We start from the raw sequence: 13,055 nt of genomic DNA, 5'->3' as shown, positions 1-13,055 counted from the left end.
CATATATTAGGGTAGAAATTTAAATACATTGTTTTCTTTTTACTTACAGTTTGAGCTTTCATAAGTTGGGAGTAACAATTAAGATTGCGTCATGTTTTAAACAACTGAAGTATTGGTACATCCTGAGCTTCATCAGCATGGAGGTACATCGCATGAAGTGACAGCGACAACAAAGAAATGATCACAACCAGGAATAGTGGGCTGATATTGAAGAGACATCAGCACTGAAGAGACCTTGAAAGCTACACCATCTAGTGGAATGAAAATGATGGGAGCACCTAAGATTGTAACTGTTCAGACACTGCAATAAACTTTTGTGACAGTGTCTTCTACAGCCATGCATCCCATTGGGATCAATTTGTTTTCATTTTCTAAACTTCACTGCAATGGCATAAAACTGTGTGAAGTGAGCTATGTAAGTGTTCACGCTGTCTTGCTCAACCACTTACACAGTATGATAAACATCTGCTTATGCATTACCCTTAGAATGTTTGAAACTAGGTCATAGCTGCTCCTGAGGAGTATAGAGTGCTCATCATTGAACTGGTGGATAATTAAAGAAATGTGAAGTCGAAGCATGGCAAAAAAGTGCTTATAATTTTATGGGCAGTCTGAAAACTGGCCAGTGCAGCAAATCCACAAAGAAGAATTTCATTCATCAATCTGAACCATGGCCGAAAAAAATGTTCTGTGAGACTAGTTGAAACATTTTTAATAATTTTTTCATTAATACTAATACATTACTCATTCACGAAAACCTAGTGAAGTATTACGAGGAAAGACCAGTTCCAGGTACCCTAAATTAATCACCAAACACTAAGGCGCCATATGTAGGTAGCATACAAGTTACCACTTCTTAAATACCGAACTTTACCGATTCGGTATTTAAGAAGTGGTAACTCGTATGTAGGTAATCATTCGGTAAATATTACCGAATCGGAGAAATTCGGTAATTACCGAATCGGTATTTACCGATTCGGTAATGAGGCATACCTTCCCGTTGATTGAATCAATGGGAAGGTATGCCTCATTACCGAATCGGTAAATGCCGATTCGGTAATGGGGGGAGCACATTCAAGGGTGACAGGGTGTCACATTGACACCCTGTTGCACCCCTGATTCCTGCATGTGTGCACATGTGGCGCACATACATGCCCTAAGGGCATGTATGTCTGCCACATGGCACTGTTAGTCCAGCAAAATATTGCTTTTTGCAATGAATTCGGTATTTAGCACCAACATATATTTGGTGCTAAATACCGAATTATTTTCCCTACACATCACTCATTTGAGTGTCACCTACATCTCATTTCAGGATTCGGTAATTTTACCGATTCTGTAAATTACCGAATCCTGAAATGTTCCCCCTACATAGCAGAAGCCTAAATACCGGTCAGTAACGGTATATTTACCGAAAATCAGCCATTACCGACCGGTATTAGGCTACCTACATATGGCGCTAAATCCTTAATTTGAGTGATGGGGTAGTGGTAAATTTTTTGTAAAATTCTATATATTTTAGTTTCTTATGTAAATAAGTAAATCACACAAATGAAAGAAATTTAACATGTCATGGTGTGTGTAAGTATGATGAACTTTTTTATAACTCCTATGGATTTTCAATTCCACAAAGAGTCCGTAAATGGGAATGTGCAAGAAATTCAGAGATTGTCTGTTATTAATTAAAGGTGAGGTATCCCAAAAAAGTATTGTGACATGAGAATGTTTTAGGTACTGGGGATTGGATAGAGGCATTTTCAATGGATTCTCATATTTTACCCTGCAGTTTATTTTTCTTTGCTTTGCAAGAAAATGTTAAGCATTTGGATAATTTTACACATCAGAAAAAACAATAATCATTCATCTTGCTTAGCACTTCAACATTTAGGCCAGAGTCGTGTTAGATGTTGCAACATTTTCGTGTATTGAAGTTTGTGCCTCCTCGTGCGCACTTGAACCAATGACTTTTGCAAGTTTAAATCATTACAAATTGGTGTAACTCCTACACCCTCACAACATTTAAAGACAACGATAGGTTATAAGAAATAGACCCTACCTATTGGTGTAGAAAGTAAACCAAGCCTAATTTAAAGAAAGTTCAAATTGATCAATGAAAAGTTTGGGATTTGTTCTCTTTGAAATCCATTTTACATTCTTTGACTGTTGTTTCCAAATTAAACCCAGTTAAAGTCAATTTGAAAAAATTGTCTTCTGCTCTATATTTTTGTAGTGGCATTGAAATTCCTTGGGAAAAGCCATTGAATCTCAACTGCAGCTAAAAGAACATAAGAGCATTACGCAATATGGACGATGTCAACTATAACTTAATGCAGTTTAAGATTATCTGGTTCTCTACAAGGACAATTGTTTATTTTTGCTATTGAGTCAAATAATCTCTAAAATAAAGTTTCCATTCTCACTAAGGGGGTGGTTAGGATGGCGGGCGGACTTCCGGAGGTGTTGGGACCAGCCACCAAACATGCGGCCATCCCGCACTGCGAATTTGGATGCGATCGCCACCCTGGCGGTCGCATTCTGCAGTTTAACATTGCGGCGGGTGCTGCTGTAAGCCAAATTGCCATGTTGTGCATTTCCATGCACAACGTGGCAGGCACCGCGTGGTGCCTACCACCTTGTGCATGGAAATGGAGGGGGTACCAAGGGTACCACCCAAGTGCACCCCCACCCCCATCCCCCCCGGGGGCCCACAACGGGCCCCCAAGGCAAATCCCTGCCAGCCTATCCATAGCAGCATCGCCGCCAGGGAAAGGCCTTAACAGCCACATATCCTAATATGGATGGCAGTGCCTGCTAGGCACCACCACCATATTGTGGCCCAAGTCCACCCGGCTTGCAATCGGAACGATTGCTGACCGGCGGAAAAGCGGCAGACGCACTTTGAGTCCGCCACGATACCTCCCACCATTATAATATGGCAGGGGTTAAATCAGGTTATGATGGCGGGCGGATCTACACCACCGAGCCGGCGGTGACGATCCGCCCGCCATCATAATCAGCCCCTTAGTTGTTAAATCTTTTTGGTGCCATGGATGCAGGAGGTACACCCCCTATTAGGTCTAGTCATTGTCTGACATTGCTGTGAACTGTACATTCAAAAGCATATTTTTGAAAAGGGCAACATTTTGTATTAAATAGTGTAGTTCAGCACTGTGAAATATGGTTTGATGTTAATTTCCGATTAAATGAAAATTAAATTTTCTTTCTTGTTTTAGAAATGAAATATTTTAGTGTCTTAAATGGAATATCAGGGTCCAAAATGTCATTAGTGTGATACATATTTCAACTTCCCTCCTTAGTTTTATTATAATGCACTACTGAAGTTTTGTAAATGTAAAAAATAAAATTTGTTGTAAATAAATCACAAGAGTTTATTTAATTTTTCCAAATTTTAACTTAAAGTTTTTTTTTTATTTTATATCTCTCCAATTTATTCTGTTTTGCTAGTGCATACTCATCTATTGTGCCAGGCTGTTAGTTGCCTGTTGAAACTTGATGACCTACTCACTAAGTTTCCGATGCTGGTGTATGGTAGGATGCTTAATAGGCAAAGATTCAAGAAGAGGTGGATAATCTGAGGCCCAGATTTATTAAGATGTTACGACACACAAAATCTATAGTGTGATTTTATCCTAAAAGCAATGCAAGGCAGAGCATAAGACTGCCTTCCTTTACCTGTATCAGGGAGGCATTACATGGTGGAAAATGGGAGTTCTGGTGCATCCACACATGTATTTTGATTCAAACCCAAATTTACACATTCATTTTTTTTTTATTGAGAACAATTATGACACAATGCACAAAAAAACAACAATATTCAAACCTTTCAATTCAATAATCAAAAAATACAATATTGACATGAAAAACAAAAAATGACACATACATATTTAACCTATGTTATGTTATGTTATGTTATGTTATGTTAATTTGGATTTGTTGAGCGCTTAATACCAAAAAGGTCTCTAAGCGCTATAAGAAGAGTAGCGTTGAGTCCAGGCAGTACAGTGACGATTAGGCCCAGGCTTCTGTGAACAAGATGGTTTTTAATTGTTTTCTGAAGGGGAGAAGGCGGTTTTCCGCGCGGAGTTGGCTAGGTAGCTTGTTCCATAGAGTGGGGAGGAGGGAGGAGAAGGCCCTCCCTCCTTTGGAGACATAGTTGAAGCTTGGGCAATATAGGAGACTCCCTGTGGAGGACCTAATTAAGCGCCCTGGCACGTATTTTGTGAGTCTTTGTTTGATGTATATGGGGGCTTGGCCATAAATGGCTTTATGGGCGATACACAGGCCCTTAAATTTAGCTCTTTGTTTTACGGGCAGCCAGTGAAGGCGTTGAAGAAGAGCCGAGGCTCGCGTGTGTCTCGGTAGTTTAAAAATTAGCCTGGCAGCGTCATTCATAGCTATCTGGAGTTTTCTCACTAAGGAGTCAGGAAGTCCAATATACAGGGAGTTGGCATAGTCAATACGAGCCAAGATGATGGCAGACACAATAGTTCTCATGGTGGAGAATGAGAGAATGGGGGAGAGCCTCCTGAAAAGCCGGAGAAGGCCCACACAGGTGCCAAATACTGTGGAGACTTGGTTGGCCAGGGTGAGTTTGTCATCCACTTTGATTCCCAGGCTTTTAACCACCGGGATCGGGACTGGGGCATCGCCCAACTCCTGGGGCCAGTACAGGGAGTTCCAGGGATTGTGGTCATCCGACATGGCAAGGACTTCGGTTTTGTCAGGGTTGATTTTAAGTGAGTTGGCCGTCATCCAGTTGACCGTAAAACGTAGGATCTCTTTTGCCCGGGATTGTGCTTGAGGGGAGTTCTTAATATGGAGGATGATCTGGGTGTCATCTGCGTAATTGAAGATCTGACACTCCATAGCCGACAGGGCCTTGATTAGTGGACTGAGGTAGATATTAAAGAGAAGGGGTGAGAGTGCGAACCCTTGCGGGACTCCACAGGAAATAGAGCCTTTCTCCGAGACCCAGTCGCCCATCTGAATTCTTTGGGCGCGGTCTGTCAGGAAAGAGGTGACCCATTGTAAGACAGATCCCTCAAATCCTATAGATCGTAGTCTTTCTAGGAGAGTGGCGTGGTTGACCGTGTCGAACGCTGCCGACAGGTCGAGGAGAACCAGCACACAGGGCTTCTTATTGTCGGCAGTCAGTCTGATGTCGTCAAGTACTGATAGCATCACCAATTCAGTGCTATGGTGAGCACGGAAGCCGGCTTGCCTGTCCCCCAAGAGGTGATGATCCTCAAGGAACCTGGAGAGATTTTGCAGGACAGGCTGTTCTAGTATTTTTGCAAGGAAGGGAAGTTGGGAGATAGGGCGGTAATTTTTCATGTTAGAAATGTCCGCGCCGGGTTTTTTAAGAAGGGGAATGATTCTGGCTTCCTTGAAGCAGCATGGAACCTCCCCCATCCGCAGGGAGGAATTTAAGAGTGTGAGGATGTCCTGCTCAATTTCCTATGACAATCAAAACAACCACTAAAAGGACAATAAACTACTATCAAAAAATAAATGAGAGAGGGAGGACAAAAAAGACGGATTCCTTTGCATGGGGCGATTACTAAATATGGCAAAATTGATATACAATACATAAGTGGACTGTACTAAAACATTGCTCTGCTTTTTTTTGGGTACAGAAGATCAGTACAGGGATGTGGTGGAAAGCCATGACTGTCAACCCAGAACTCAATCAACATTCAGGGAACCTACTGGAGTGGAAGCTGCCTGATAGCCCCCCACAGGACAGTGATCTTGTGTTTGGCCAAGAGTAACGCTATCGCTACAAAGCGCCTATAGCAAAGGTTGATGCGGATCACCAGACCCAACAGACCTAGTTTCAGAGAAGGCAAGAGGGGAGTATCTATTATTTGTGCAAGTGTTGTAAAAACTTCCTGCCAATATGCCGAAATGTGGGGGCAGGCCCAGGCCATATGCACAAAATCGGCATCTACTGCATTACATTTAGGGCAATTTGCGGATTTGGAGGGGTCAAATTTGGCCAACTGTCGAGGGGTTATGTAAATTCTATGGACAAATTTAAAATGAAACAATTTATGTCTGTGGTTGGGGGATACTCTGTGAGTTTAGTCGAGGCAGTAGGACCATTCTTTGTCGGTCAGTGGTTGTCCCAAGTCGTCTTCCCATTGTTGTCGGGTCCCTCTGTCCCGCCCCACCTTAAGTTCCAGACATGCTTTCTACAGCTTTGTGACCAGGTGGGACCCGGAATCGTCAGTGATGAGTAGGGTGAGAGGGTTGAATTCCGCGACGGAGAGGGAAAGGTGGTGAAAGTGGCTCATAGTGTCCCCTGAAGCCGAGCCACATTAAGAGAGTCCACGCCCGTCAGTCCTGGAAGATGTGTCAAATCAGACAATTTACGCGTCTGCCTGTCTGGGAATAGGGAGCCAAGGGTGTCCATGCCCAATTTGGAAAGAGTGGCAAGAACCCCCTTTTCAGTGGTAAGGGGTAGAAACAGATTTTGGGCGAGTGGGAGGGCAGGTGAATAAAGAGGGCCTGACCTGAGTAACAGGTTGAGCTTACGCCAAGTATAAACAATGCTAGGTCTGACCCCAGAGAGCAGTAAATCACACTTCTTCAAGACTCCTGGGAGTTATTATAACTTTTCAAAAGGACCTTCCCAGTACAGTTCCGGTTAACAATCCATGAACTGATTAGTCATTACTGCTCGACTTTAAAAAGATTTGTCAATAACCACATCAAATACACATCCCACCGTGGTTGAAATTAATGTTTATACCTAAATCAAAGTATGAAATAAAAAATAAAAAAATGTGTGAAAAGGCTAGAAAGCACCTCACGTGCGCAAACCCATAGGGCTGCTGGATGGTACCCGCCCATGTTATCATCGGTCACTTTCTAGCCATAACAGAAAATAAATAAAGCAAGAAAGGTGTATGTGGGAATTTCTTCGAGGTGGAAAGTCAAACAACATAAACAAGTGTGTGACAGACAACACTGAAATTCTGTAGATCTCTCAGTGTTTTCTCAACCCCAACCGTACACAGAGAATAAAGTTCTCAAGTTAAAAATGAGGTATCACTCACATACAGCACATCCTTTATTAATTGTTGTGAGAGTCCTCAGTTTAAAAAGCAGGCATGTAACTGGCCACTTTTAACTGCAAAAGGCCAACATGTTTTGTTGCCATACACTCTTGGCAACTTCGTCAGGGCTGTTGGGGAATCAATCCTCACAGCCGAATGCGGGATGCTCAAGTGCACCATTACGGGGGAATGATCTGACAATGTACGGGGTTATATGTCCACTCTGTCAACCCAGCGGCACCCAGCATTGGTGGAAAAGACATAATCTATGTGCGTCTGTGTGGAGTGGGGTGCTGAATAGAACGTGTACCCGGGAGTTTGTGGATGATGCCTACGCCAGATGTCGCGCAAGTCCAGAGAGCTGATCAGTTCACCTAACGCTGCGCCAGAACGGACCTTGGGGGTCACCTGCGGGTTAGAAGAGTCAAGGGCATGATTGAGCCAAAGGTTGAGGTCACCTCCTAAAAAGAAAATATCATAATCATAACGGTTCAACAGGGTATGTAAGCTGGCAAAAAAAAACGGGTCGCCTGTGTTTGGTGCTTAGACATTGAGGAGAAGGACCGTTTGCCCCAGGAGTGCACCCTTAATCAGTAAATAGCACCCTTGAGAATCGTCCACTTTGTCCCGATGTGTAAAAGGGAGGGAGCTGTGAATTAAAGTACAAACCCACCGGGAATACGTACTATAACTGGCAAAGAACCGGTTGGATCCCCAGGAGAAGGCAAATGGGGGGGAACCGTGGGGAGGGAGGTGGGTCTCTTGTAGAAAGGCTATTTTTATCTCATGCCGTTTTACATTCGCCATGGCTAATTTACACTTCCTCGGGTTGTTAAGCCCTCGGACATTCCACGTAAGCAAATTGACTTTCAACACAGGGGCTACCGCCATATCCAATGGAAACACAACTTATATGCGCACAGCCAGCATACCTTTCTCCATGCGAAGGCAATCACAATGAGGGAACTCATACAAAAATACATAAAGGGAATATAATACACAAAAACCATCTATAAAAAACAACACATCCCTCAACATATACCACAACTCCAAGACTCACACCCGGCACCCACACCTGAGCCCGAGGGCCCCGAGAATTGGATCCCTCCCTAAACATCCCAAAAACGCAAAAACAACAATAAACTCCACAAAAGGTAAATTCGGAGTCATCCTAAGGGGGCAGGCAATGCCTCAGACAGCCGATGCCCACAGCTGGAAAACATAACCTTGAAAGAGTAATACTAAGAAAGACCGCGAAACGGCCCTTACAATTGGGTCATGAATATGTAGAAAAAACAGTGAGTCCACCATTAAACGGTAACAATTTCACCACTTTAAATGAGAGAAGCTAACCAGACCAGAGGCGGGTACTGAAATGGGACAGAATGAAGCTGTCCTTTCATTTTCCTTTTTTTTTTCTTTTTTTTTAAAAGGCACATAATCAACCTGAAAGAGCATTACACAAACATCCAGCACAAACACAAGAAACCAACAGCACATGTGGTGCCAAAACCGCCGAAGAACAGGGCTCAGTCCGCAGTGAAGAGTTCAGCGCTGGGATCCAGTTGATGTTCTGGGGAGGAATGCCCCGAGGAGCATACAGGACTTCGACGGGCCTCCCCCACGCGATGTTTGCAGAAGGCCAGGACATCCGGGGCGTTGTCGAAGAAACGGGGCTTACCGTCCACCATCACCCTAAGTCTTGCAGGATAGAGCATGGCGTATTTCAACTCAAGAGTGCGGAGTTGACGCTTCGCTTCCACAAATTTACGGCGCGCCTCTTGGACCCTCACCGTGTGGTCAGGATAGAATGAGAGGACCGACCCTTGATAGTGTACTGGAGAGTTTTCCCGCGCGAGGCAGAATACTGTGTCCCTGTCCCTGTAATTGAGCAATCGCACCACAATAGGACGCCGGGGGCTGGCTGGTGGTGGATCTGGGCCCAAAGACCGGTGTGCCCTCTCTGCAACAAAAGTGTCAGAGAAGTTATCAGCGCCGAACAGTTCCTTCAACAGGCCCTTGATGAAAGGTTCAGGACGGCCCATGTTGGTGGTCTCAGCCAGCCCCGCTATACTCCGGAAGACGCTCCTTCTCGTACCTCACCGCCAAAGCCTGGAGCGCCCTCCCCCTTCACCTCCACACCCTCACTGACCCACTTCAGGAAGGGACTCAAGACCTGGCTCTTTGACTGATACCTGCAGCACAGCACCAGGATACCCTCTTGAGTTATAAGCCGCGCTATAAAAGTATTACCTGATTGATTCTTTCCCTTGACTGCAGCTTTTTAAATCTTTTCTGCAACGGTCACAGACTCTCAAGAAGCACCTTGCATCTTGAGTTTTTAACTCATACACGCATATTTCAGCAAATTGGCTCCCTGTTTTTCAATTTTGGCCTCTCTATTACAGTTCCAGTACCTTTTATGCTATTCGTAAACGTGGATGAATGTTTAAGCTTCGAGTTTTCAGTGGATTTTGTAGGCCTCAGGCCAGGAAATCCATAACACACACCCTCACAGCATCGCTGAGCTATGCCTCCCCCTCCAAGTCACACTTGAGCTGAATTGTGTCCTCAAGCTAAGATGCATTCTATGCCCTGCTAACTATTTTTAAATATGATACTTCTTTAATTAATCATAATAAATCAGGGGACACCAGACAAACCTTTTGTTTTATGAAAGTTATTTGATGCCACAGCCATTGATTCTGCAGACCTCTGTAGCAGTGAAGCCGTGCAACCTGATTCATGACTCCAGAGGTGCACTGCTCTTCTGCCCTGGAAAAGCAAACAGAGAAAGGAAGCTGTGAATTGTCGAATAAGGGCTGCTTCCATAGTAAGTGTTAGCATAAAAGGTAGCAGATAGGTGACTGCAAAGAAGAGCGCAGAAATTGCTCCTATAAACAATCCCTAATGCACTTCAGTTTTTGGCAGCTAGTGTTTGGCAGAAAAAAAAGCAAATTACTTCTCTTGCCGACAAACTGCAGAACATATTGTATTACATGTATATGTGCCCAAGATAATTAAAAACAAAGCACGTGAAATGTTATTTTTCTCAAGATGGTAAATACTAATATTAATATTTTTGTCTAAGCATAATGTTCATCTATACTGTTGTGTAGATAGTATTTCAGTCAGCTATAGATTAGGATATATATGTGCAATTTTCTGTAGTGTGTTTTAATGTATGGGGATAAACCATGACAAAGTTTGATTTGTGGTTAATAAATATTACTATCACTCAGGAGAAGTGTCAAATACTTAATTCCAAAATACCGTATTTTCCGGCGAATAAGACGACTGGGCGTATTGGACGACTACCTACTTTTCCTGTTAAAATATAGGGTTTGTGCTATACTCGCCGTATAAGAGTACCCCTCTTCCAACGCACACCAAATAAAAATAAAAAAAAAATCAGATTAGATTTTAATATGGTAATTTTAATTCAAATGCTTATGACATGCAGGTACTTTGTAGGAAAACTGGCACTTATAAACATAAGGCTGTTTGTCATCAAACATGTAAACATAAAACAGTGCAAGTGGATTAAACTTTTCCTGATTCACTCTAAAGCTGAAAGGAAGGATAAGACAATAAACCCATGGGAGCTGCCATGCTGTTTGTTTTCTAAGCTGTCAACCAAACTGGAACTGATGATGATAGGAGGAAGATAACAAACAATAGAGAGAGAGCAAGTGCCGGGCAAGTGCCGGACAAGTGCCGGGCAAGTGATATCATAAGTACATCAATGACATCTTGTGGTACATTTGTAAGGCAGTCATCGTATGGATCTAATTCCGTATCAGATGGTGTGGTCTTAGCTTCGGCTTCCTCTTCATCTTGCCACAAGTAGTCGTCCTCCATACCATCTAATGAATTTGATATACCACACTTCTTGAAAGACTTGATTACTGTTTCTGCATCAATATCATTCCAGGCTTTTATGACAAACTTACACAAAACATCCAACTGTGGAGCACGCATGTTTCCTCCTTTTGTGAATGACTTTTCGCCGCTAACCATCCACTCACTCCACTGTTCTCGAAAGGCGATCTATAAATGGCTTGTTTAGGCACACATCCAGTGGCTGTACCAATGATGTCAATCCTGCAGGAATAACTGCCGCATCTGTTTATTCTTGCCAGCCTTTGCTTGGTGCCGGGAGTTAAATGAGCCCTGATCATATCCCACACCAGTAGACTACGTTTTTGAATAAGTCCACCTGGTCGCCTGCTCCATACATTATCAAGCCATAGCTTTACCCCTTCTTCATCCATCCAGCCTTTTTCATTCACATGTACAAAACAAGCAACAGGAAGCTTGAGTTTCGGCATTGTTTTTCTTTTAAAAATAATCATTGGTCTCAGTTTGGCGCCATCAGCTGTGCATGCTAGTACCACTGTAAAACTGGACTTCTCATGTCCTGTTGTTTTAATTAAAAATGTTTTTTCACCTTTTGGATGGACAGTTTTATTTCCAACCATATCAAAATTCATTGGAGTTTCATCCATATTTCCGATGCTACTTAACGCATAGCCATGTTTATTGCGCTGTTGTATTACGTATCGATGGAAACTATTTACTTTGCCATCAAGATCTGCAGGTAATTTTTGTGCAATTTTCGTCTTTTGCCTCAGTACCAGATTATGCCTTTCCAAGAATCTAGTACACCAGGATATAGTGGCCTTAAATCTGTTGCTGTGATCTTGGTTAGATTTGGCCCACTGAAGTGCCAACAAACGTATTTTATTTTGTGTTACTACATAACCGCTTTGGCGATGCTCATTCACCATGTCTGCTACATGTTTTTCGAGTTCTGGCCAATGTGGGGTGCCTCTTCTTAATGCACACTTACCCCTTGGCATACTCTTTAATGCTTTTTCATTTGCTTTCCAGTCCCAAACAATCTTTTCTGTTACTCCATATTGTCTTGCAGCACCACAGTTATTATGTTCCATGGCAAAGTTTACAACTTTAAGTTTGAAACTGGCTTCATATTTCTTTCTTCTTGCTGGTGGAGCCATGATGGGGTCTTGACTGTTAGCGATTTGTATACTGTACTGTATGTACTGGTGCTGTACTGTATTCATCACTACATGTATCTGCTCACCAGGTAGACTGCCTTCCCTCAGAATCACCAATCCCAGTATACAACAACCAGCCAATCACGGCAAGGGATGTACGGTATTTCCTGTGCACACTGCATACAAAGTCTGCTTGGATTGGGTGGGTCAGCTCTCTCTCCCTGCCTGCCCAGCCCTCCCTGTCTCCAAGACGATTCGAGCGGTAGTACGCAATTTGAGTACACATGAGAGCAGGGAGAGGGGGCTGCTGGCCGGGAAACAGCGCACGGTGGCTCAGCTAGAGGGCGCCTGTCCCTGAAGTTTCAGCACGCCGTATACCAGCTTATAAAACGATCCCCGGCATATAAAACGACCCCCGACTTTTAAGAAGATTTTCATGGGTTAAAAAGTCGTCTTATACGCCAGAACATACGGTATTGTAGATACATAATGTATGTTTAAATCAAAAACAATATTAAATGGAAAATATTTTTTACGCCCTCTCAAATTTTTTTAAATATTTTTTTTGTCTTTTCAACATAACTCAAAAGGTACATTATGACATTTTCTCATTTCTTCTGAAATGCCCCTCCAGGGTCGTCCCATGATTTATACCAATGGCTGAACTAAGCATGTAGTTGCAAACAGTGAGCACAGGTTTATGTGCAATTGAGAAAGTGTCCCTACTACAAGCATCTGAAGTGCTCGCTCGAATAACCCGATAGCAGGACCCAGCACCCGGGAACGTTTTCAATTTTGCTTCAAACTGGAGGGCATCTCAGCATTTGAAATATGCAGTGCTTAATTTGTAAAAAAATTCAGTGCCGGTGTCCGCGTCAAGAAGTCACCGCAGCTTGCACTATTCATTGCCCCTATACGTGACGCCAGTGACAAAATCAACACAACTACTAAT

The 13,055-nt window shown here is 43.1% G+C and overlaps 1 protein-coding gene across 1 annotated transcript in view; it reads left to right on the top strand.

Moving 5' to 3' along the window:
* APOLTP (apolipoprotein lipid transfer particle homolog) overlaps nt 1-876 on the top strand; it is a 1,292,669-nt gene extending 1,291,793 nt beyond the window's left edge. The window contains exon 74 of the mRNA XM_085632129.1: nt 50-876. Within this exon, the coding sequence (XP_085488255.1) occupies nt 50-54 (5 nt within the window). The 3' untranslated portion in view covers nt 55-876. The remainder of the gene's footprint in view (nt 1-49) is intronic.
* The last annotated feature ends 12,179 nt before the right edge of the window (nt 877-13,055 follow it).

This window comes from Triturus cristatus, chromosome 10 (assembly GCF_964204655.1).
Source record: "Triturus cristatus chromosome 10, aTriCri1.1, whole genome shotgun sequence".
Taxonomy (NCBI): domain Eukaryota; kingdom Metazoa; phylum Chordata; class Amphibia; order Caudata; family Salamandridae; genus Triturus; species Triturus cristatus.
Note: the sequence above shows the minus strand (reverse complement) of the source record. Positions and strands in the feature narration are given on the sequence as shown.